General features: G+C 45.1%; 1 protein-coding gene across 38 annotated transcripts in view; it reads right to left on the reverse strand.

Annotated features, from left to right (window-relative positions):
• Positions 1-1,890: 1,890 nt before the first annotated feature.
• Positions 1,891-25,750, reverse strand: part of HDAC4 (histone deacetylase 4) — a 234,312-nt gene continuing 210,452 nt past the window's right edge. For all 38 annotated transcript variants that reach the window (XM_084288680.1, XM_084288701.1, XM_084288688.1 and 35 more), the window contains 5 exons: positions 17,496-17,614; positions 15,597-15,730; positions 9,468-9,552; positions 7,299-7,440; positions 1,891-6,973 (listed from right to left, as the gene is read on the reverse strand). In XM_084288680.1, the coding sequence (XP_084144806.1) occupies positions 6,934-6,973; positions 7,299-7,440; positions 9,468-9,552; positions 15,597-15,730; positions 17,496-17,614 (520 nt within the window). In that variant the 3' untranslated portion in view covers positions 1,891-6,933. The remainder of the gene's footprint in view (positions 6,974-7,298; positions 7,441-9,467; positions 9,553-15,596; positions 15,731-17,495; positions 17,615-25,750) is intronic.

A 25,750-nucleotide genomic window follows, 5' to 3' on the forward strand; every position in this document is an offset into this window, starting at 1 on the left:
CCTACAGGGACCTTTGTTTAAAGCACAAAGTCTTGACTCGTTGCCCGGAGTGAGGAACAGCCTCTTCCTCCTTTAAGGAGAAAAATCAAGAAAAATGCCACCTAAGCACAGAAGGGGAAGGGGAAAGGACATCGAGCCCCAGCTCAGTGCCGCTGGGCAGCCCCCAGTGCCGCTGCTCGCAGGTGCCCCGGGAACCACCACGAAGGGGCCGGGGCACGCTCGTTTCAGCACACCGTTATTTTCTTTAGGATTAACAGATTTCTGGCTATAAAAATTTCCATTGCTAAGGCAGCAGTTATTGAAGTGCATTATTATTTCCCGCAGAGACCCCAGCGCGGATGCCACACGGCTGCGCTGAGCCCTCCCCGCTGCATCGTGTCGGGTTTACATCCACGTGTTCGCGCCGAGCAGCGCGCCCGGAGCGTTTCAGGCGAGATTAGGCAGCTCTGGATCACAGATGCATTCGCAGGCCTGACACGTCAACACTCACGGGCCAGGTCCTGCTCCCCAGCAAGCTGCATGCCTGGGGCTGGACCGGCAGGTTTTAACCGGGGGGTTTTGGATAAGCAAAAAGCACTTCTGCAGATGCAGATAATCAGATCCTGTTGGTCCTAGGGATGCCAAAGGAAGCGCTGTTACAGGCTACCCTCCAAAACACGCAGCGTGTTTAAACAGCCTCCCTCCATCCCCCTAATTTGCAGGGTCTCCAAACCACCGCTCAGCAATGAGTGTTTATCAGAGCCCGAAGCGCACATTTGGCTTTGCAGAGCGAGACCTGGGGCTTCTTAAAGGATTAACAACCTCTGACAAACGCACTGCATGGAAACTGAAATGGTGTGCGAGACACCCCGCCCTGCCACAAAAGCAGCCCCTTTCCTCTGGGCCGAAGGAGCTGGGCCGGGTTGCTTGGTGGTGGGGTTTCAGCATAGCTGATGGGCTCCCCCGGCTCCTGCATGACCCTTCCCGATGCTCAGCACTGGCACGTGGGGTTATTGCAGCCCGCTGCCAGCCCCTTGTGGTCCCTGCCTGCAGATAGGGTGGTGCCACCACTGCTGCCAGGACTCTGAAGCCAGGAGTTGGTCCCTAGGTTTTGACCCTTCCCTGTATACTGCCTCATGAACTGCTCGCAGGCTGGGACACTGCTCTGCAGGGCAGATGGCATCAGGCCTGTGCCCTTTTGTGCTCTGCAGCAGTTCCCGTATGATGGGCAAATCTTCCTGCAGAGCTAACACAAGCCTTAGCTTAAACAGGTGCCCCAGGACTTGTCTTCATCCAGGAAGGAGGCAATGAAAGCACGGGATAACAGATCCGAAGTGTAGCTGGTTGCCTTGAAATCAGAGGATGCTTCATTTGACGTGCATGGGGAAACTTGACTTTAGGTGATTCAGAGAGCTCGACACAAGGATGATATGGAGGCTAAATAGAAGACAACCAAGTCTGAATGAGCCCATAAAAGAAAAAGGGTGAAACTGCTTAACTCGTCTGAACTTGAGAGGAACACTGAGAACCTCAGGGAGCCCCTCAGTCCTGATCCTGGGCAAACCCAGGGATGAATCCAGGTCCTTCAAGCCAGGATCCTTGTGTGAGTGGAGCCAGCAGTGCTCCCAAAAGCCAGCTATGCCTCACCACCTCCTCTGTTCCAAAGGATGAGACCATCCTGGATGTTTGTGGCTTCACTTGCAGCCACTGGGAAAACGGCACGTGCCTGGGGAGGTGAGAAGGTGGGCTTCCAGCCCCACTGCCCTCACCCTGCAGAGGGAGATTGGGCAGGAGCTCTAACAATTTTCCTTCCACAGATACCACGACACACGCATGGATGTTGCAGATGAAATATCACATCAGACCAAAGGCACCAGACAACAAGAAGATCAGCAACAGAAACACAGGTGGTACTATAATTAACTTTTTCTTTTTATTTACACCACAAGAATAACAAGTTGTCATAATGTGGTACAAAATACTGGACTCCTAATAAAGTTGAAATTGAAGTCGGTACTGTCAGAGAAAGACACCATTGGCCAGTAAAAAAAAAAAAAAAAAAAGAGAGAGAGAGAAAAAAAGAGAAAAAAACGGAAACAAAAAACAAACAAAAACAAGAATGAGAAAAATATTCCAACTCCACCAAGTAAAACAAAGGACCATCAGAAAATTTAGCACAAAGAATGCTACCATCACTTAAAGTAGGGTCCATACAATAAGAGTGAAATTGTGTCTAAATTACAGCGTAAACCGGTAGCTGCTACCAATGGTGACGTCATACTGAGCATGTATAGGTATAAAGTAGAATATAATATAGTTACAACTTTTTGATACTACATATCTGTAATAAGCTCTTGGGTGAATAATGTTTCAACCCCTCCCCCCACTTTTATATATATATTATATATATAAGTTTGTCATCCTCATAAATTGGAAAATAGCGCCTCCACTATGGAGCACAGAAAAGTGTTAATTTATTTTCTTTCAATAGGATACTTTTTCATCAATATCAAAGACAAAGAGAAGATGAGCTGAGAACGAGCCCAACTTCATGACAATGAAGAAACATGTTTTCCTTTTGATGTAAAGTCTTGTTTTAAACCACAGTGTTGCACAGTACACGACTGTTTAAAGTGAAACCTAGCAATACATCATGTAAAAGTAATTTTAAAAAAGTTAACACAGCTGTGCTGAAGAGTTAACTCTTTAAAGTCCTTGTCATTCATCATCTTAGAATTAATGACTACATGTGTTGACAAAGGGTTGCATCCAACCTCCCCACCCAGCCAAGAAATTAAAATAAAATACCCAACCAAATTAAAAAAAAAAAAAATGACACAGGCAGTTAACTTTGTGTGTTCTGCGTAGTTTCCCTAAAAACACTGTTTCCACATAAATACAATAAACTCTATTATTGGTAAGTCACAAGTGCTAGATAAACGTCTTTTTTTTTCTTTTTCTTAAAATGAGAAATGTTTAAGTAGTCCTTTTTATTTACTCTTTTTTTTTTTTTCTTTTTAACAATAAAAAGCACAATTTCTTAAGTTCAGTAAGACGCAAAAAAATGTTCCCACTCTCCTTCCTTGGTGTGTATCTGTGTGGGTGCGTGTGTGGGTGCGTGCGTGTGTGACAAAAACGTCCCAACTTTAGTCTCCGCAAATGCCACGAGAGGAAAAAAAAAAAAAAAAAAGGAAAAAAAGGAAAAAAAAAAACACAATTTTTTTTTTTTCATTTTCAAAGCTGCCAAGTTTGGCGTGCAAAATCTGTATACAATATAAAGACATGCCAACCTTACAGACCATGCAACCTCAAGGTGTAGGAAACTTAAAAAAATATATTCATATATATTTATATATATATTTATATATATCAATGCCCATAAAAGACGTGGGCCCAAAAAGTTTACAAAAGGAAGAATGGAATGAATACATGACTGCGACTAATAAAAAAGGAATGTTCCGTATCGAAAGTAAAAAAAAAAAAAGAAAAGAAAAAAGAAAAAAGAAGGAAAACCCAAAGGAAAACCAAACGGTTACTTGTGTACTGCAAACCGGGCCCGCTCCCCGGCGGCGCGGCCATGACCAGGCCGTGCTCCGCGCCTCCAAGATGGAGGCCATGATGGCGGCCCAGCGGCCCGGCCTAGCCGGCGCGGGGCGGCGGCACCTGAAACGAGGAAGCTAACGGCTCAAAAAGGTGAAAAGAGCCTCAAAAAGTGAGGGCTCCTCTTGCCCTGCGCCCGTTGTGGCCACCGGGAGGATCCGGGCCTGGGGAGCGGGCACAGCAAGGAAAGAAATCCCCGCGGTCTGGACTCGGGAGGAGACGAGCTGTAAAGGTCTTGGGAAGTCTTCCTGTCCCTGGCAAAAGCTCGGTGAAAACGATGTAAAGAAACGAACACGGCATCCTGAAAGCAGCGAGGCGGCGCGCTCTCGAGTGTCTCTGGCTGAAAGAGAAACCAGCTCGGCGCGGCCGGCGGCTCTCGGGAACACGAGAAGGTTTGCCACAACCGAGAGCGAAAATACAAAACCGCCAGGAAGACCCGACAACAGAAATGATCATGTAAACGTGGTCACTGCCCACAGCTTATAAACGGCTAAAGGAAAATTTAAAGTACGTCACCAGATTCCGCAGCCAGATTAATTTTAGATCACAGCAGCAAAGTGGTCATTTGAAAAAACAACATCTGCAGGTACGCCGTGCTTTGACACGGGAAGGTTATTTTCAGAATACGCTGAGGATGGTCCTAGTGACCGAAGCTATTCGTGAGTTTAAAATGTACTTGGGTCTGCAAAACTCAAATACAGTAGTGTCTGGTTTTTCAATTGCATTATAAACTGAGAAACAAAACAAAAGCCTCTTGCATTTGCTCACACATATGGTATGCTTCAAATTCCTTCCACAAGTGAGTCCTGAATGGAATGAAAACAGCCCCTTCAAGAACTGGAAAATAAGTTACTAGAAATGACCCCGTCAGTTGTCATAATAACAGAATAAAATAAAAATATACCCTTGGTTGTTCAGACGAGGGATCTGTGCTATCCTACACTGCTGTAAGAAGGTACACGTGTCAATCCGGTCTCCTCTAAGCTGTTCAACTCTTCGAGCCAGGGATTAGCTGCTTCTCCTAGGGGCCATTTTCCAGAGGCGACAGGGAAATCCAGCCAAGGCTGAAGGTTCAGCTCGCGCACCGCAATGACCTCCTCGGAGAAATAACTTAGGAAAAAGTCCTTCAGGCAGCTAAAGTTGCGACTTTACCGGCAACGGTGATTCGGAAAGAGGAGGAGAGAGAAAGTACGTGGTGTGTGTGTGTGTGTGCGCGTGCGTGCGTGTCTGTGTGTCTGCGTGTCCGTGTGTCCGTGTGCGTGAGAGAGAAAATGCCAGTTGTCACACGAGTGTCTGACAAGCCTTCCATATGGTAGCTACTAAAGCCGCGTGTAATCCTCACTACAATCCACATGGAGGATAAATACATCACCCATTGTAATACTACTATGTTTAAGGTAAGAAAACTCCTTATTTTCTTTACATAGCTACTATAACAGAACTGAGGAAATATACAGTCGGTGGTATCATTATACAAAAGAGCCCATTGCATTCCCTCCTCCTCGGTAAACGCACGCTTTCCAAAAATAAACTCTGACAATCTGCAACAATTCCTTACGCCTGCAGAAAGCTGCTCACTGTACAAAAGACTGAAAGGGATGAGGGGGGAGAGGGGGAAGGAAAAAAGAAAAAGGAAAATAATGTACAAGCAAGAAAAATGGGAGGAAAAAGGTTTAGACGCTATTGCCATTCAGAAACAAAACCTGCCAAATAGAAAATAAATGTCAGATTCACACAAACAAGGCTTCTTTAGGGTTTTGTGAAATATCGATATAAAAATTAACAGCAAATTCATAGTCTTTGCTATAAAAAACTCATTTTTGTTAGAAAAGGATCACAACTAAAAACCTTAAATTAAAATACAAATGTTTAGGGTAGTTGCCCAGTGGCTAACGTGTTGGCGATCTGAAAACTTTCCAACCTGTCGTCTGAAAGTCCTCAAGTTTCAACCTGGATCCTTTTCCAAAAGCACCTTTACGTTCCAATTCACAAATCTGTCCCTAGGGAGCTTTCAATGGCTACTGTTATAGTATGCATTTATTACATATATTTTTCTATAAATGCATTATAAATATTTTATCAATAATTCATAGGAATCCGGTTTCTAAGCTTGGAATACATTTGGAATATACATTATACACATATATATATTTATACCTAACAATTTAAGCAATATCTCATGCTAGTTGCTTTTAATAAAAAGCATTCCAGTCTTAAACCTGCATTTGTGTCTAATACATGCTTCAACAACCAAATTGATAAGTTCAATTACTAGATAATGTAGAAGAGAGAAAACATTTGAAAATTTGATTTTAAAAATGGTTGAATTTCAAAGACCCAACAGTATTTGCCACTTTCTTGGCAACTACCTTAATTTTTTTTTTTTTTTTCTGAAACAGCAATGAAGGAAAACAAAACAAATCCAAACTTGTAGACAGTTTTTGGAGACGCTCTGTTCAGCTGATGCCTGCTTCCCACCATCATGCCAGCACAAGCCAAAAAGTCTTCCTTCCTGATGGCAGTTCTTGGCTTTCCCAACCAGAGGAAAAATATTCACGAACTGCTGTGTTTTTTTTATTTTATTTTTTTGTGTGTTTTTTTTTTTTTTGTTTTTTATTTAAGGCATTGTTCCTCAAACTTCAAAAATCCAGCTGCACCAAATCCATCAATTAAAAAAAAAGGCACAAACTCATCTTCAGATGGCTTTGGAGACAATAAAGCCGACTCCATCTGGGCTACCGTTTCCTCTTTTGTGTTTCCCCCCTCTCTTTCCCTTTCCTTTAGATGTAAGACTAGTCCTCTTTCCCTGTCCCTCCCCATTAAAAATACACCATCTCACATTGTTCTGGTTTTGACAAGAATGTCGTTGACTCACAGGCAGGCAAGAGCCATTTAAAAAATCCAAGAAATGAAACTACAAGATGGGTTGAGTGGTTCAAGCGGAGATTGCTGAATTGTGGGTAATCAAATTGTAAGCACCAGTTTTACATTAAGGTCTTTTTGTTTTATTTTCGTATGTGTTGTTGAATCTTTGATTTTTTCACTTTTTGGCAACTCTGCCAAAGACTTCACGGGCGTCGTTCCCCTTTCCGCTCCCAGTGAGGACCAGAGGAAGAGTGCCCAGCGTGTCAGTCCTTTGCTGCTCTTCACCAGCATTTTTCATTTTCAGCAAATATATACTGTAGACGCGTATAGATATGGAGAGATTTTTCGGTTGCTTTGTTTTACACCTGGTTGTCCTTCTGTATTCTGGAAAAAACCATGACAGGACGCAGGAGTAACAAGAGAAAGCTTCTTGGCAGAGCTTCAAGACGAAGACGAACAAACAGGAGAACTCCAGCTCAAAGATGAATGCTACAGGGGAGGTTCCTCTTCCATGGGTTCATCATCAGGTCTGAGCGATTTCGCAGGCAGGCAGGGAGGAAAGTGGGGAGAGAGAAAAGATTGTTGAGCGTGACAGAGCTGGACAACTTGTGGTGCTACGTCTCACACCTTATGTGCCCACCAGGGGGAAGATGTCAGGCCCTGCGTGCACCGTACTAAAGCACCACACAGGGTTCACGTCAGTGCTGTTCTTTTGCAGTTCAGGTCTTCAGAGAGCCCCTGAAGGGCAGGAGACGGGTGAAAGCACATGCAGTGGTTAAAAGGATTAACCCAGACGGCTGCCCACCAGGGCTCCCCCTGAGCTGTGGTGATGAAAGAGAAGGAAAGCAACTCACCGCTTCTCAGCTGGCTTCACGCCTACTGACAGAGATGCCATGGCCGTCACCGTCTCTGCCTCCTCGTTCTCACACTTCTGTGCCTCCACCAGGGAGTAGCCCACCGTGGAGGCGTAACGCTGGAGTGAATGCCAATACTTGCCTGTGGCAGAGGTGAGAAAAGGAGCAGTCAGGGCACCCGCACCGTAACGGGTCGAGCACCGTGTTCCCACTCCTCCAGGCCCAGAAGATGACTGGGGAAGACTCATCCTGCACTCACTGGCACTTCCAGCTTGGTTGTTTGAGTGAGCATGCAAACAGCAGTACCTTTCTTCACCAGAAAACAGTGCAGTGGAACAACCTTCTATTTCGCTTATTTCTCAGATATAAGGCATAAAAACCCTTGTCCATACAGAAGTACTAAAAATGGAGGAGGCTGAAATAACAGATTTCCACAGCTGGCATCAAACTGAGTGCATGAGAATGTAACAGCTCTCCAAGGCTGTGAGATATTTTGTAGGGGTGCAGGCACAAGAAAGCAAAATTTTAATCCAAAACATATTAGGAACATTTAGAAACATGCACCCCATAAGGACACCTAAGATATCAAATCAGGGCTGAATCACTGTCTTGCAATGAAAGATGCTTTTCTCCTTTGGCTAGGGAAAAAAGGTGGGAGGCTGAAACTGGATTTTTGAAAGGACAAACACAGGAGGAGTGCTGGAGGTGTGAGGATCGTAGCTGCACAGAGGTGTACAGCACCCCTCTGCCTTGACAAAAGGGGGCACTTAGGTGCTCAAAGAATAATGACGTTTCTTTTCACTTCAAAATCCTTAGAAATTTTTGACCAGAGATAAAATATACGAGAGGGAAGGATGCAACCCGGATTTGGACTGAATTTAGCTGCTAACTGTCAGGTTCCTGCTATGCTTTTTTGGGCAAATCACTTAGGAATAAAGAAGCTCAAGTTGCATTATTTCTGTATGGCTGCAGTTTGTTATGATGAACATCCTTTTTCAGTGAAAAGAGCATAGAGGATGCTTCAGGGCATCAGAATAAAAAGTGTCCTCTTGGCTCCCAGGTAGAACATGCAGAATTTGCTGGTACCCAAGAAGTCACAGCAAAGCCTGAAAGCAGGAACCTGTAGAGCGAGGCCAGTGGATGGGGAGGAGGGACTTCTTTTCAAACCTCTTCAGTTCTTCCGTGCCTACCTGAGGGTCTTACTCAAAGTGCCTTTTCTAAATTGCTGTGCTCAGTTTTAATCACTGTCTGCCTCAAGGTGCTGCTGAAGTGTCACACTGCTGCTCTAAGCAGTCTGCAGAGTGGCTGCTGGAAATGGAATTCTGATTCCTGAAGTTACTGGGCACTTTTGAGTGGGAGAAATGCTCTGGCCTCTTTTAAGCTCTACTTTCTCCCTAAAAAATGAAGACCAACCCCCCTTCCAGTTCTGCACCGCAAATGTTTGAAGCAGGAAGATGTCAAGACCTAGCACAGCGAGATTCCCATGTTATTCAGGCTCTTTTCACTCCCCAAGAATGTCCCCAGGAAACCTTCAACCACAATGACTGTAACCTCCCCACCTAAATAAACCCACAAGATTAGCAGCTTAATGCAGCATTCTTAACTTTATCCCTATATCCATTCTGAATTAATGGATGCAACAACGCACAACGAGACTCTCATTAGTCAGAGATACTTGAATTGCCTTTGAAGAGAGAAACACACATGCCAAAGTGCAGGACAGCCTGTCCTCTACAGAGATTTTAAAGGTCTTACTGCACTAGTTTTAATACTGATTTCCCCAGTGAGATCAGAACAGCTTGCAGAAGGACTGGGATGGCTCCCAGCTTGCTTCACCTTCGCTGACACAAACTTCTGCACTTCACAGCTCCAACCCGTACCAGCAGAACAGCAGGCTGTGAAGGCAGGAGCACCGATACAGTCCTCTCTCAAGAGCCAAAGCATCTCCCTGAATCTGCTGTTCCCCGTGCATCTCTACTGCACATACAGTAAGACCAGATTGCAGCTGCCTAAATCCAGCTCACTGTGCAGTGACCACCCACAAACTTGGATAAGGGCAGGCAGCGGCCTGACGCTGAAGATGGAGCTGCCAGGATGATGAAGAACTGGAAGGGGTGTCCTCAGGGCAACCCACCAGGGAATCAGCTGGGTGAAGGGGGCTATACTCACTGTGTATCTCGATTACTTTCTCCATTGAGTGCACTGCATTAGCATTTGCTCTCTGCTGGAAAACCTTTTCTGGAAGAGGGTCAAGCTGCAGGGAGAGAGAGGAAGAACGAAGAAATGTTATCACAAGCTAGAGACCAGGCATTAAGCGTGATTTAGCAAATAGCTCTGCGGCTTCAAGCCTCCACCCCGTTCCCCTGATCCCTATTATCTGCCCTTAGTTAAATATCCCAAACATACAGGCTTCCTAAGTGCTCTTGTGATACAACATGCAGCCTCCCCCAGCCCAACACTCCTCCGCACACACGGAGCGCCGCAGCTCCGCCGAGCCCAGCAGCTGGGGCTCTTTGGAGCGAGCCTGCTGCAGCCAGAGATGTCTGCATCTGTCTGCAGAGACCAGAAAAATAAGGCAAGTGATGCTGCTGGCTGTTTTCACAACTCGTCTGTTAAAAACCATTGCTCTGATCTACCTCGTTGCAAAGCTTTCACTATTAAGACAATGACATGAAAATAAAAGGGACTTAAAAATATGGCAACAACCACGCTTCTTTCTTTCCTCTGGAGAAATAAAAGGGGTAACTTTCAAATTCTTCTTAATACCTAATCCATTATTGACTCTTAACTGAAAAAAATCTGTATCCTATGAGTAAATAGCCTAATTTTGGTACAGAGAAACAGAAAAACCTTGCTTTAAAGTAACACTCGGCACGGCCGTAACTTCAGAGTCACTGGTAATGCCTCCTGGTAGCTGCTGGGCTACCTTCTCCTGGGCAGAGCAACATCAGATCCTTACGTTCATCTTTATAAAAATGTACCTTGAAGATGGCAGTAAGGATGGTAGTTGGGCAATAAAATTTAGTCTTTTTTTGATGCTGGCTTCTTTCTTCTGCTCTCCATACAAAAACAGTGACAGTAGGTAAATGCTGCTGGTATCGAGGCTTTTGATTGAAAGATGGTGCAGAAAGCCTCCCAGAAATGTGCACACGCACACAACACGCAGGTATCTTTCTGGGCTTGGATCCCTTATGCTGTACATGCAGATGGCGTGTGTTGTGTCTGCCTACGATGTTTTTTGGTTTGCTCTGCCACACATCCCAGCCTCGAGCGTGCTGGCAAACCGAACTAGTGTTCAAAACAGTTGCACACACGTACTGCTCGTTCTCAGATGTAGCATTCCTGCCACTGAAGAGAGTCACCATTTCAGGAGGTTTCAGACCACTTCAGGAGGTTTCAGCTTGCCTGTGCATTGGCATGGACCTGCTGTGGCTGACTGACCATGCAAACAAGACCAACACGCTGACATCTGCATCCCCCTCTGCCCTTTATGAAGTTATTAAACCTCATGTTGAAAGTACGCTGCCCACTTCGATTCTCATTAGGCAAGAAACTTGGGCTCGAAAAATACCTCAATCAATATAGTTATTACTAGTTGTTTTTTTTCCCCAAGGAGCAAGAGAAGACCCTAAGATACATCCACGTGGCTCCTGACATCTTTTGGAATCAGCAGAAGCCTTTTAACGCTGTGCAGACACAACTCCAACAGCAGGCAGGAGCCTGGGAGATCTGCCTGGGAGAAAAGGCAGATCTCCAGAGCAGATCTACCAACTTATATATATATATAAAAATAGAATAAAAATGATCAAAATTATGAAAAGATCTTCCAAGGGAAGGAGACTGGGTGACGTTCTGGAGACTACCGATTTCCTCTGGAGCAGCAGAGGCATCTGCTTAGTAGGTGAGGATGTCTCCGCAGAGCAGCTCTACTTGGCTCCCAGACATGGCCAATGGCTTGGATTCAACTCACATGAGCTCAAGACGTCTTACAACCAACTCAACACTCAAGAAATAACTTTCAGCAGAGCTGCTTCTCTCCAAGCTTTTTTTTTTTTTCTTTTTCCTTTTTTTCCCTTTCCTTTTTTCTCTCTGGTTCTCCACAAAGAACGTGAATTAATCACAGGTCTCCTCACAGGTCTCCTAGGTTGGGTATCCAAAGCAAGAAATGTTCACAGCTGTTGACTGTGGCCAAAAATACTTGTCAATGCCCATCCAGGGATACTCCTCAGCAAGGAAGCAGCCACAGTTTAATAGTTAATGAAACTATGGCAGAGTTTAACTGCAACTCCTGCTCAAAGCCAAGAGAAGCTCCAGCCAAGAGATTTGCTCTCACGACCACATGGCAGCCATTTGATAGGTACTCCATCAGGACTAGAAATTGCTCCATTCCAGATTTAATAATTACAGATTGCACTTTTTTTTTTTTTTTTTTTAAATAAATTCTCTACTCTAAAAATAATTCTGGCCGAGACTAGCTTCTGTATGACATTAAGTGAAGGCAGAAGCTATTCCTGGACAAATCTTTAAGTCAGAGCTTTCTAATGCCTTTCAGTTGATACTGACATAAAGCACACAGCATCAGGCAGCTTAGCCATGTGCTATTTCACAGATGAATCATTTCCATCATGCACAACTTCTCCTGAAGAACGCTCACAGACAACCGCCTCACCCATCACTCTCTTGGAAAAGGAAGGAAATTCCGCTGGGCATTAGGCAAAGGTTTTAAGCAACTGCTTATTATCACCTTCACGTTCGTTCAGGATGTCCAGAGTCACGCTGGACACACCTCTGCTACTCGTGCAAGAAAAACAGGACAGTGTTTGTAGCACGGACTGGCAGTGCTCCCAAGGCACAGGAGCTGCACACTCTGCTCTGGGCACGGTGCTGGCACTGTGTCCAGCCTGCCCAGGCCACCGATGCTCTGGTGTTTAAATACCAGCACTGCTCCCTGGGAACAGACAGAGCAGCACGGGCATCGTCAGCATTAACAGCTCCTCCCGCATGATGCCTGCCTTTGATTTTTTCAGCTGCAGTCGTGCTAGTTTCGAACAACTAAATTTGTAAGTAAAGCAACGTACGTACATTTTTCAAGCCACCTCGCACAGCACTAACTCATTTCACATTAAAATAATCTGCTGCAAAGCTAAAGCTCTGTTTTAATTTCCTGGACAGTTGGGAACAAGGCGGCTCTTGCCTTTGCATAACGCTTTTCCAGAGCGGGAGGTTTGATCTCTGCCGGTGAACGCAGACGCTTTGGGGACTGGCACTGCTCCCCTCATTTCCTACCACTTCCCCGTGTAACGCAGCCACCTCTCTTCAGTGAGCAAACCTCCCCGCAGCCCGTCGCCGGCCGCAGCTGGCTGTCCATGTGCGTGCATGCAAAATTGTCTAACACGCTGTATATCAAACTTCATCAAAGGGCCGCGGGACAAAGCAACAGCAGTTCCCTCCAACTTCCTTGCATTAAAAAGATTTTATAAAAGACCTTGATAAAACTAGTATTTCCTGCTTTTTGATGTGTGGGTAAGCGAACATTATCGTGATATCTGTGCAGTCTTATGGCCCACCTAGGAAAAGTGAGCACAGGTCCATCTTTAAATATTTAAAAGCGCCTCATAGCTGTCCTGATTTGGTGATTAAAAAAAAACACAAGGATTTTTTTTACCTTTAAGGATCAGTGTTCACTCTGCTAAATGAAAACACTCAGCCAGTTGACAACATCCAAGCTCTCGTGAGTGCTAAGATCTCCCCGAAGCTACACCCTTCCAAACACATTCATGGCTTGGAGCAAGTGCTTATTTATTGCACACAGATCCTCACACCACATTGTGGTCACCCGCCTGCATCGTAGCAGTACATTAAGTGAGAGGAATGACATCTTTCACATGTTATTTCCTCAGTCTCTCCTTCAAAGTGCATCCTGCCACTAGAGCTGGCTGCATCCAAACTTGGATGGAGCTGAAGGGATTGCCTGTATGGACAACAGTGCCATCACCATCACCTTACGAGAAATAGGTGTAATGTAAGCCCTGTTCCTTCTATGCTGATGTAGCAGCTGGCTCCTGAGTTTTCGGCTGTCCTGAGGGCTGAGCACAGCCTGATGAGCTGGATCACGCTGAGAGCCCTATCAGAACTGTCTGGCCAAGCACAAGGAATGGATGCTCTCTGGATGCTTGGAGATGGGATGCTGGATGACTGAAGCAGATGCTTTCTATGAAACACAGCTGTTTTATCTATTTTTTGATATTTTTTGATGTTTTGATCTATTGGTCTGGTTACTGAGGCTTCCCCAGGCGCTGTTGTCCCTTCACAAAGTGTGGATATTGTGACACAAAGCACTTCTTCAAAAAAGAGTCAGCAAACACAGGAGATCTGCACCTCCATGCAGATCCAACCTCCCAGACCCGAGAAAGGCTGATGGTCACCGAGTCACTGCAAGCCTGCTGAGGGCTCACCAGCAGCCCCAGAAGTCAGCTCCTCTTGGAGGCAGACTCTAAGTATTTCAACTTAGAGTTGAAATACTGCTTGGTTTCTCCTCTGTGGTGCTGCACCTTCAAATGGTGACCACAAGGCTTCCATCAGTTCCTGCACTAGGGCATCTTCAGCAAAGGGCGGAGATGATAGAGCCTGCTTGTGTTCTCCACAGCAGGCAAAAGCTTTAGGAGGAACCTCCATTTTCCAATGACAGGCAGGAAGATTTCTTGCCTTGTCGCCGAGACTGCTGCCTTCAGAGGTCTTTTGCATTTGAAGTCACTGCAGCAGACTCTTCATGTCCTGTTGCACTCATCACGGCTTTTTGAGACTTGCTCATTTGCACAGGGTGCTGAGGGCAATCTCTTAATTAAAAAGGCAGCCTAAAAAATGCAAACACACTAGCCAAGCCCTGGGTTTCTCAGCCACCTCCAACTTCAAATCTGTATGGATTCTCTCCTGCAAGGCTGCATTTCTTAGCTATATGTAGCCTGAGGAATCGCACTGTGCTGCTGTTTTGATGTGCGTCATCAATCCTCAGCAACTGCTTTGAACAGCTCCAGAGTCCCTGCTACAACTGCAGCAGATAACAGGGACCATGTTCATGGCTCCAGCTGGGAGAACACATGCTTCTCTGAGCGAGGTGCAATTTTCCTAGGCGGAAAATTAATGCAAGGCTTTTTTTTTTTTTTTTTTTTGCAGTCTACTGTGTCAGCCCAAGACTCAGCCATTTGGATGACTGTGGTTGTCCTCCATGTGGAGAACACGTGTCCAGTAAGAAGGAGGCCTGACCCAAACAAACCATTTGCTCATACTCACAAGCCCACAAATTATAGAGAAATACATGTATGCTTCTCGAACAGAAATGTATGCAAAGGTACAGACATGGCAGATGCACAAGGCCCCCAGTCTGAGATTTGGCTGCTCCAACTGATCGCCGTACTTACTTGCTGCAGTATTTCTGTAGGGCATGAAGAGCCTGAACACCTTGAGCCCAAAACAGGTCAAATGCCACCACTGGGAACATTTCAATTATCAGTCATGCTGGAAGAAATGGTGCCAGCTACAGCGGATGCTAATAGCCATCCTTCTGCATCAAGGAGGATGGCCACGAGGAATCTGAATAATTTATTCTTTAATTTCACTGCAGCAAGAACAGGAAGAAAAGCCGAAATATCTGCCTCTGCAGGAAAACACCCCGACTTCTCCAGAAACCAAAAACTAGACTTCCTTTTTGTACTTCTCTGCCTTGCTCTTATCTTGCAATCAAACACCCTGGCCCTTCCTGCCAACTTCTGTAACACAGTTAAGGCTTTTTCAACACAGCAATGTGCAGAATGTAGAAAATAAAATGTCAAGGAAAAAATACAGTAGAAAATAGTGTCAAGCAAGCTGTCCGGTGGAGAAAATCTGCTGAACCACTAGGGAGGGGGGCTGCAAAGAGAGGGGAAGACTTGGACAAGTACTTCAGAATGAAATTGAACTAATCAGTCATTTCCCTGGAAGCCCAAAGCAAACTACTTGGAGAAGGAATAAAAACAAATTTTTAGTTATTTCAATCCTTTTAAAGTGCGGATTGCCAAACAAAGGTAGTTGTAAAAATAATATAGGATGTGCTCATTAAATCAACCTGTCTCCTTCAAATGGAAGGACAGGAAACAACGAGAAAAACTGGGCAGATTCCCTGTTTTGGAGAGTAAAAAGCCCAAAGCCAATGCCACAACTGGAAACTCTGTGGGACGAGGGGGTAGAGGCTGAGGCACCTGGCAGGTGCCACCAGGAACGCCACTGTGGCCTTGTGGTGGCATGTTTTTTGTTTCCCCGTACCTCGTTTCCCAGCAAAGCAGAAACACATGCTTCTGAGGCGTCGCAAATGGCGGTCAGGTCGTGGCCTCCTTCAAGGGCCAGCACGACACGGCCTCCGGCCAGGCCCATCAGCTGCTTCGTCAGGTACCCGAAGCCTGCGAGGGGAAAGAGGAAATGCGAGAGAAGGGCAGAGGTTGTCGCTGGAATCAGGCTCCTGGCGAAGGATCAAAGCGTTATAAAAAGGAATTACATCATATTAAAAAACCACAAGGGATCCGAGCGGACTTAAAGGCATAATATAAGCCAGGTTTGATTTTTCATGCGCTCGTTTCGGAATTCCAGCCACGCTTCCCCGCTGCAGCGGCGCGGGATGGATCCGCACCCCGCTGCCCCTGTCAGCCTCCCCGCTGGAGGTTATCTGGGTGAGGGGCACCGCAGGCCCCCGGCAGCCCTGTTGGCAGCCCCTGGGCTCGATGTGGTGGCAGAGGCCACCCGGGGAAAGGGAGGAGGAGGACGGAAGGAGCCACCCTCGCCCTGCTGCATGAGGCTCGAGAAGGAAAAGGCGACGCTGGAGAAGTCGTGCGGGAGGCACCGGGGGAGGAGGGCAAGGGGAAAGCAGCGAAATTGCTGCCGGTGCTGTCGGTTGTGATAGCGGCATCGCAGCGCCCCAGAGATATTTGACATGCAGTCCTTAACAGACGTTCCTTCCCGTATATAATATGCTATAAAAATTCCTGGGGCACCGGGGCTTTGATCATATGACACACAATACATTTCTACCCTTTAAACAAAACAGAACCAAGCTGTGAGGATTTAAAAAACATGTCCTCAGACCAACCCTCCCCCTCAAAAAAAAAAAAAAAAAGAAAAAAAAAGATCCAAATGAAAGAGAACTCTGCACATTTCTACCCTCACCCATGCTCCCTGCTTTTTGTTTTGCAGTGTCTCGTAGCCTCTGCAAGTGCCTTTGCAAACTGGCAAGTTAACAGCCAGATAAAAGACTCATGGCCGAGCATGTAACGCAGTAACCAGCCTCACATTTTGTGAGAGTAGCACAACATGGGAAATACAACAGGCAGGTAAACAAGAGCTCTTTGTTACAAAGTGTTTCTGGATATCTTAAATAACTTCTCTTGTAAATCTATTTCACTTTATTCTTGTATAAAGTTTATAGGTTCAGCTACCTTGCAAAGGTCTGAAGTTCACCGTACAGAATAAGTTTCCTGACTGAAGCAAACTCTTAAAAAATATCCTTTGGCTTCTGCAAGAAAAACTATTTTCCTGAATGACCCTAATTACACAGCACCAGATAAATCCAGCACTGTGAAAAAGGAGGAGTTTTGTCTGTGTGTGTGTGTGTGTGTGTGGAGCTGAGTGCATCTCCTGTGCAATGCAAAACATTACAGATGCAAAGCAAAAGGGACGTTCTTGTGGACCCATGTCATTGTTTCAAGGATAGAGAAAAAATATACTTGGCCCCAATTTTTATTAAGGTATCCTAGAGGAAGAAGTAGATGTCTACTAGCATTCAGAGCAGGGGTTTATCTTTTTCTATCTGGCATTGCCTCTTTCTGCAATTTTGCATTAAAAAAATGTAACTTTTTCTAATTAAGCAGCTGTCTTCCACCAAGATATGAGTACAAGTGACATGGTAATTTCCTTGAGTAATTTACTTGCACTTAAAAGTGAAATATGCAATGCTTCAAGAAAGCAAAGGCTTCAGCCAGACTAAAATACATACCATGTAGTGACAAAACAAATGCAAATGCAACAAAAAGTCTGAAAAATTTGCCATTGAAATAAGGTATTTGAAGGCAGACTCCCAAAAGATAAAACCTGGATATATTGTAATTTGGCCCCCAGGACAGCAACAATTTACACCAGTTTCAGATCTTTGCTGTTTTTCCATCCACAACTTACATTTTGCCGACAGGTTATATCCTCCCAGAGGTGTGGGATGGCCTTCCACCGCATCAAAACCAGACGACACCAGCACAACATCTGGGGCAAATTCGTTGGCAATGGGCATTACTACCGTTCTGCAACAGAATTGAACAATGGCAGACGCGTTACTTTGGCTCTCAGACAAACCAAGGAACACTTAAGCCATCTAGAAAATGGTTTATAAAGCCTCGTGGTGTTTCTCCACAGTAGCAAAGTCCATTTCCTTTTTAATTAGCAGATGAGAGCCTGGCTGGCAGAAAACCTCGCAATGCTACACCACACAGTATAAAGTCAATATGCCTCTCTCATGTTATTTTTTCAACAAGGTTTATTTTCTCTGCTGACAACCTCAGGTTTTGACCAGGGAAATAACTTGCCATACATTGTGTTTTCCATTTGTGATCATATCTTGCTTTTCATATGTCAGGGCACCGAGGGCATAAGGAGAAAATAAGACAGCATCTGGCCCGGACTGCAAAACCACCTGGAAAACCTGTCCTACAGCAACCTTGGTGTGTGGCACTTGTCTCCTAGCTACAGCCCCGTGCTCCTCCTAAACGTCTCCATCAGTCTTGGCAGCATCTGCAAAGCCATTTATTTTTTCCATGCTGCGCTTTTCATTACCCATAATGAAAGGCTGGGGATGTCGTGGTGCAGGTGAGTGCTACCCTTACCACTGCATCGTGCAGCTGTTTGGGGCACTGCCAGCCTTGGGTCCATGAACTTGCTGCTCAGCTGGCCCACCAAGAACCAAAACAAAAGAAAGTCGACAGGGCTGGATGGTTACCACAGGCACTGAATGAGCTTTAACATGCAAATATCCAGCCCAAATACGCCCAGATCCAGTTTCCCATCCTCTGACATCTTGTCCTCTAAAAAAGGACCAAATTGCATCTCTGTGGTTTCTCAGCAAAATGCATCTTCGCCCTGATTTCTCTCTTCAATCTACTAAATTTCTGTGCAAAATCCATGAGGTTGCAAACACCCCATATTTCCCACGTCAATACGCCAGCTAAGCGAAACGGGAAAGTTCTGCAGAGAGCAAGTAATTGCTTCTTCATCTAATAGCTCCAGCACAAACACAGCAGAATTGAAATCACAGCAATGAAAAAAGTGAAAGCAACGGAGCTTCTGAATAAACATGACAGTCACACACAATCTTTTCTGATTAACAAAGCCTGTAGTAAGCACTCTTGGATAAATACCACCTTACACGGGGTACACGCATCCATGGGCTTGAAAATCATTTTCAGTTTTTGGATCAGGCAATGATAACTGCAGGAAATGGTGGAAAAGCAAGGAGGTGCACAAAGAGGTGTTAATCTCAAGGCCCCCTGTATACAGGAATATTTTCCAAATTATGTTCTTTTTCCCGTATAAGCTTACCAACCCAATCCTGGAGATACCTCTCCAGACCTCGGTATCAGCTGTACGACTAGGGAATCCTGAACACTGCCATCCCTTATGGTACTGAAGATGGCAGCATTCCCTGTTTCCCTGTCCTAGGAATGGCTACTGCCAAGGTTAGTGTTCTGGAGCATGAAATGAATTTATACACCAAAACACAACCCTCTAGGTATCTTTGTAGCCGTGACAGCTTCACCTTTATTGACTACAGTGGTTACAGAATGCTCTGAGAACAGAAAAGGTCCTCCTTGATTGAGTGTAGTAGTTATTGGGTGCTCTGAAAATCAGAAATCCCCCAGGAAGGTCTATTTTGTGCTGAGATTGCCCAGGTGCTATCAAGACACAGAAGCTCCCATCTCCTCTTACATCTGTGTTAAACAGCCACAAGACATCTGCTAGCGTCAGCAGCTTTGGTATTTGCCCCAAGACTGATCTGATCCCATGCCATTTTGCCCTCTGCACACTTCAATTTAAGGTAGCATTGCCATCTACCATGCAACGAGCCACTTTTAGTGGAAGTCAAACCCACCACAGAGTTTCCACTGCCAACACTGAGCAGTGTCCCCGTGCGGGCAGGGACACTGGGTACATCGCAGGGCTGGTTCGGATGCTGAGACACCGTGCAGCCCAAAAAAACCTTCAAACTTTATTTTTTTTGCAATCTTCCTGCTTTTGAGTCTCACTGCACAGAGACATGGAAACCTGCACAAAAAATGGGATCTAATTTTCTTTTCCTTGCTATGAAAATAAAGCAATTCTCTGCTGGTGGTTACAGGTCGCAGAGCTTTTTGGGCAGCATTCGCCTTCTCTGTACTGAGGAAGATTTTAATTCTTACCGAATCTGAAAGCAGAATTTTAGTTTTTTCCTCAAACAATTTAATTGCCGTATACATTTTGTCCTCAGAGAGATTATTACATAAGGAAGACAAAACAGTGTATTTTCCTGCTGCTGGCTTTTCAGCCGACAAAGCCTGGTTAGTGAAACCCACAGACACTTTAAGTAGAAACCACCTCCTTGACAAAGGACTAAACCAGCAGTTTTGAAGCAAGTGCACGTGGCAAAGCTTTTTTTTTTTTTCCCTGGGCTTTGAAGTACTGCTGAGCTATTTAATTCCTAACCCAAGCAGAACTGCTAAAATCATCAATTTTTTTTTCCAAAGCTACAATACGGCGAGAGCTGCTAGAACCTCAGCTGCTGCGCGGCATCACCCGACAGAGCAAACCCAAACCCGTGCGTGTGTCTGGCAGCATCCAGCCACCAGCACAACCACGGGGCCACCAGGTTTTGCTGGCCAGGTCCGAAGGCACCCGAAGGAGAGCCCCAGCGCGGCGAGAGTAGGTCGGAGATACCCTCTAGTGGCACAGACACCGCACAGGCAGCTCCGACTGCTGGAGGTGAAACCCATCTGGAGAAATTTGGGGAGAGAAAAAGCAGTGCTTGCTGGTTAGACGTAAATCAATCGGTTTCTGACAACGGTTAAAAGAAGCCGTGCTGAGGATGTCCAGAGGACGCGGCGACCATACTGCAGCAACGGGCTGCCCCCTGCGCGCAGCTTCATTTTTAAGTGATTATTAGTGCTCTGAATGCAAAATAAATTTCTACCTGGTCCCTCAAAATTTTAAGAACTGTGAGCAGCAGGGTCCCCTGGCTCCCCATCCAAGATGGACCAACAGAGGCTGCCCAACATACAGCTTTGTGCTCAGGGGGCTGGGAGATGTGTGTGCTCGGAGGCTGCTGAGACCCACAGGAGTGCCAGGGGGCATTGTGTCAGATCAAATAAGCAAGGTGATGCTTTCAGTGCCGTGACTGCCACGCTCACCCAAACACAACAGCGCTGTCAAATCCGGACTTGAACCTTTCCCTTCGTCCGACTCTCACGGGCTGCTCTTTCTGCTGACTTCCTCCTCTTTCCAGTGTTACACCAGCGCTCCAAAGCCGCAGCCCCAGCTCTGCTTGACACTCACCCATACATGTGCAGCTATATTTTTGCCCAGAGAACTTTACCCTGGTCTGAATCAACACATGGTCAGCGTGACGGCGCAGAGCACGGGGATGGGGCTTCGGAGGAGCTCCGGGCTTTGCCCGGGGCTGCAGCGTGCCAAAGCCCTCCTGCCTCTGCGCTCCCTCCTTCTTCCCTTTTAATTGAAACAAATGAGACTCACATGTGAAATTTTAGGACTGAGGCAACTGAAAGCCCAAGTGAACCGCTTTCAAGTGATGTATTTCTGAGATTTCATCTGCGGACAGCGTTTCAGGCACATTTAACTCAGTCTTTCGGTTTTGAATTTTTCTAGCGCACAGAAGAAAACACCCTTTTCGCTCAGATCCATCACATTAAAGCTAAGTCCCAAGAGAAAACAACAATTAAACTTCAAACAAGCCTATGATTTTGCCCTGATGATCATACTATTCACAGATTTAAATTACTATCAAGAAGGTGAGCAGTTTTCTCTGAAACTGGGTCTTTCAACTGAGGGCTAAGGTGGCTGCAAAGTTACTCACTGGGGAATGAAAGGGTTCACAACACTGAATCTTCATGTCAAGCCATGCCAATTTTTTTTTAAACACAAGGGTTATACCTTTAAATTTTCTATATTTTGGCCGATTGTTTTGCTTGCTTAGTACAAAGTAAATCCTTTCGTTTGACTTTGAATATGGCTAAGCTGAACAGTTATGCATTAATACTGATGGCTGCAAACAGCAAAACCTGCTGATCATGTTCTGCAATCATTTGGGGGGAAAATATACAATTTTCTATGTATTTTCCAGAAGACTGAATACTTCTTAGTCTATTTCTGGCCAATTCACCGATTAAACGCTTAATAAATGACAGGCAGATTAAACAGTTCTACGGGGGATTCTTTTAAATGCTCAATTGCAGCGAGCAAATCAGTGCAACTTAGAAGGCTGAGCACTTTTTTCAGAACCTCTTTTCCCACTGCTGGCCATATAAAACCAAACGCTATCCACTGCTCCGGAGGCTGATCGGCTTCCTGAAGGCTCCAGTCTTTGTTTCTCCAAGCAGCCATCTCCACGGTCATTCGCTACGTCAAAAGGGATTAGGAAATTGGGGACGAAATAAGCATCAGAGAGGACGAAATTTAAAATGCAGAAACAACGATTCCAGGCAAAACACCACCAGCTTCCGCCCTCCCCCTTATTCACTTCTGAAACGTTTTATGGATCGAAGGAAAGAACAACCCCCCCCCCCCCCCACTAACTTGGCTCCCAAACCCGTTCAACGCTTGCTCCGGTCTGTCCGAGAAGGGCAGGAGGAGGAGGAGGGACCCCTCAAGCTACAGTCCTGGCTTTGCTTCTGCTTGAGGTGTTTTAAATAAAAATAAAAGTAACACGAAATCAAACCCTACATGGAATTATAATTGCGCGAGAGGCTGCCGTCAGGGTTGGAAAAAAATCAGATGAAACGACACAACTGCTAAAATCATCAGGAAAAGTTTCTTACAGCAAATTCAGAGGAAAACTCCTGTGTATAATACAATTTAATTTCACTAAGTAATTGTTGTTCTTGTGCTACAGGGATCTAGCCACAGCCTTCACATTTTTTCGGCAGGTCTCCTAGCTGGGTTTGCATACTATACTTTTACACAACCTTTGAAAATGTCATGAGAATTTATAGGAGCAAACATTATTTCTTGTATAACAAGTCAGGGAACAACAGACCCTGGTAAAAAAAAAAAAAAAGAAAAAAAAAGGGGGAATTTTACAACCGTTTGTTTCTATAACTACGGAATAACAGCAGTGAATACCAATAACATTTTGATGAGTTAGGGACATTTTAAATTATATGCCCCTGCATTTTACGCGTTAGAGTTTAATACATTTCTGCATAATCTGTGAGATCTGTATTGCCCACATACTTTGGTGGTGACTTCAGCCGTGGAACATTTGCGCAGTAAATGGTCAGCTAAATTATAATGTAATGCTGTCTAGGGCAGGCAGAGCGCAGTTACGATAGCGTGGAGGAGAGCCAAGCTCTCAGCGAACTCCCAAATCACTGCTGTCAGACTCAACGTCTGTTAGCGACCGGGGCGACCCCACCCTGCTCCCCCCCAAATTTAGCAGCCGTGATTTCACCCCAACCTCGGGACGGGACGCAGCGTGCGGCTGCAGCCGGTGATTTCAGTCCTCAGTTATGAAGACAATAAGCGACAAAGTGCAAGGCACGGCTGCTCTCCGCTTCACATTTTTAACTCTTGTTCTCACTTGTGAAATGGCTCGGCGGCACTAATAAATATTAAGAGGTCACGCTACCCTGTCCAGCACAACGCTGCAGTGCAAACACAGGGAGGCTGACACGGCTCGAAGAAGTGATCAGCAGAAAGCCTTTGAAGCAAGTTACTGTTCTTTCTCCGGGAAGGGTGGAATGACGTGGTCTGAAGCAGGTTTTCAGTGCGGGGATGATAAGTTTAATTGGGATTTATTTATTCATTCATCAGGAGGCTGATTTATGAGGACAATTATCTCAGTTATTATTTCATTAGCGCACATGCTTTCATCAGATCCGAATACCTGTTTATCCTGAAACAGGAGAAAAAATGGAAAGCATGACACATATTTTTCTTCCAGTGTTTTTACACAGAAAGATGGCTTTCTTCCTTAAAAGCAGACAAGCACGTCAAGAGTTAAGGCTTAAAAAAAAAAAAAAAAAAGGAGAAAAAGAAAAAGTATATCAGTATCTTTGCCTAGCTCAAAGGATTTCCACTGATTCCTCTGCAGACTTCAAAGCCTCACAGTTTGGCATTTGGACTGGTTTGAATTAAAGCTCAGTTCTCCACTGTGAGTTTCCAAGTTCATGGTGAAAATGCCTGCTGCTTCTGGAGTTCATTATGGCCAATTTTCTTATCTTTTCTTCATCTTAGGTTTGATCCCCAGCAAATGCAACGTGGCATTCGATGGGGTGGAATAACAAGGTGCTGCCTTGAAGGCATGCATTGTCTCAAGGGGCGAACACAAGAAAAGAAGAAAAAAAAGGATATATGACCCATTCCCTTCACTTTCTAACTCTCAGGGGACTATAAATTGAAAACTTCAAAGCATAATTTTACATTAAAATCAATAGAAAGATTCAGGAAAAAAATGTTTTTCAAAGAAGCTGGTTAAGATTTAAAAAGGTCACTTGATAATGTATTATCATGACCAAACTTGGCATAAGATTAAAAAAGCCTCCAATTTAACTTATTGACTGAAGGTGTGCACATGGGGCAGGCTCCGGGAGGTGCTACCTATGAGGATGAGTCACAAAGCACCTCGCTACCCAGAAACCACGGCAAAATAAGGGCTGAGAGTAGCTACAAAATATGTTCCCCAAATAGCTGCAGTCTCTGGGCAAAAAGACACCAGCGTCTATTAAGGAATGGCTGGCAAAGGTCTCACGGCGTAGACTGGTCTGAACAATTTTCCAGGAGCCTTGAAACTCAATTAATATTTAATAGCAAGTATGTCACTCAGCTGCGAGTTACAGGTTCTCTTTATAATGAAGAGATCAGTCTTGTTGACTGCTGGGATAAACAGACTTCCACTTTGGAGGAAAGTGCTGCTTTCCTGTAACAGGAATAAAACATCAAGACAAATGACAGTTATTTGACTAGATGTTATTTTAAATTGTATACATTCTTTGAAGGCTTTTTAATGGCATGCTGAGGAGTAAAAGCCCTTTTTGCTCAGTATAACTGAATACAAACACACGGACAGTGGAGAAGAGAAAATAATGCTCCCAGATTTAATGCATGCAATGCTATTCCGTGAAGCCGACATTCCATCTGGCTATTGCCAGAAATTTGCATCTCATGTTTTGGCACGTGTGTCCCCCTGAATGTATGCAGGGTGTTTGCCAGAAGTGCACTAAATTTGGTTTGAGGACAGAAAACCACTTCAACTGGTAATTGTTAAAAAAGAGGCATGCTGGGGAGGCAGGACCCACAGCATGTGGGGGGACACAGGGTGGAACAGGACAGTCTCAAAGAAAAATGAAGCCTACACATCCAGGAGCCCGGGGAATTCTATTCCTTCTCCTGGAAAGAGTATCGGAAAGGAAAGTGTAGTCTCACACAGGCCTCTATTCATTACTGCATTACTTACAGGCTCTCCTCCACTCAGAAAGATCTGTCACTGTTTCATCTTGTTATCCTGCTGCTTCCAGAGTTAATTTTAATACCTTCTTTTTCACGTTCTCTACGGGTCTGGGAGGCAAATGTATCAGCCTAGGCTTGCAGCAAGTCCCCAGAACAGCAGTGATGTACAATCACACTATTGAGGTACATGTATTTTGCGCCTTAGCTGCTCGACACAGCAAGATGATCAACCCCCAGTCCTGCATCACTCCCGCTGTGACACTGGTCAGAGAAACGACAGCCTGGGTGCACATGGCAGTAGGTCTGTTAACCTGTGTTTTGCTTCACACACCTCTTCTGACGCTGCTGCCATGAGAGTAAAATAAGGATCAGGTAAAGGATTCCCTGCAGATGCCCCTGCATTCCCCAGGTATCACACAAGAGCATGATATTTATGGGTAAGACCATCAGCACAGGAACAAGTGGCTCAAAAAGTGGCTTCTTTCCCTGCTCCATTTGCAAACTCACCGACAGTTTTTCAGAGCACTCTTGAATATGCTTGTACGACCCAACACAACGGTTTACAGACAGCATTAGGTACTGCTAATCAAGGAGGATATCCCAGCAACACATTCATTCAGCTCCACAGCTCCGCTTACCTTCATTCACACTAGCAGTGAGTGATGAGTAACACTTATTTCAGAGATGGTTGTATTTTTATTCATAAAACACAACGTGCTGCTTCTGGGGAG

This window comes from Netta rufina (assembly GCF_964035555.1).
Source record: "Netta rufina genome assembly, chromosome: 6".
Lineage (NCBI taxonomy): Eukaryota > Metazoa > Chordata > Aves > Anseriformes > Anatidae > Netta > Netta rufina.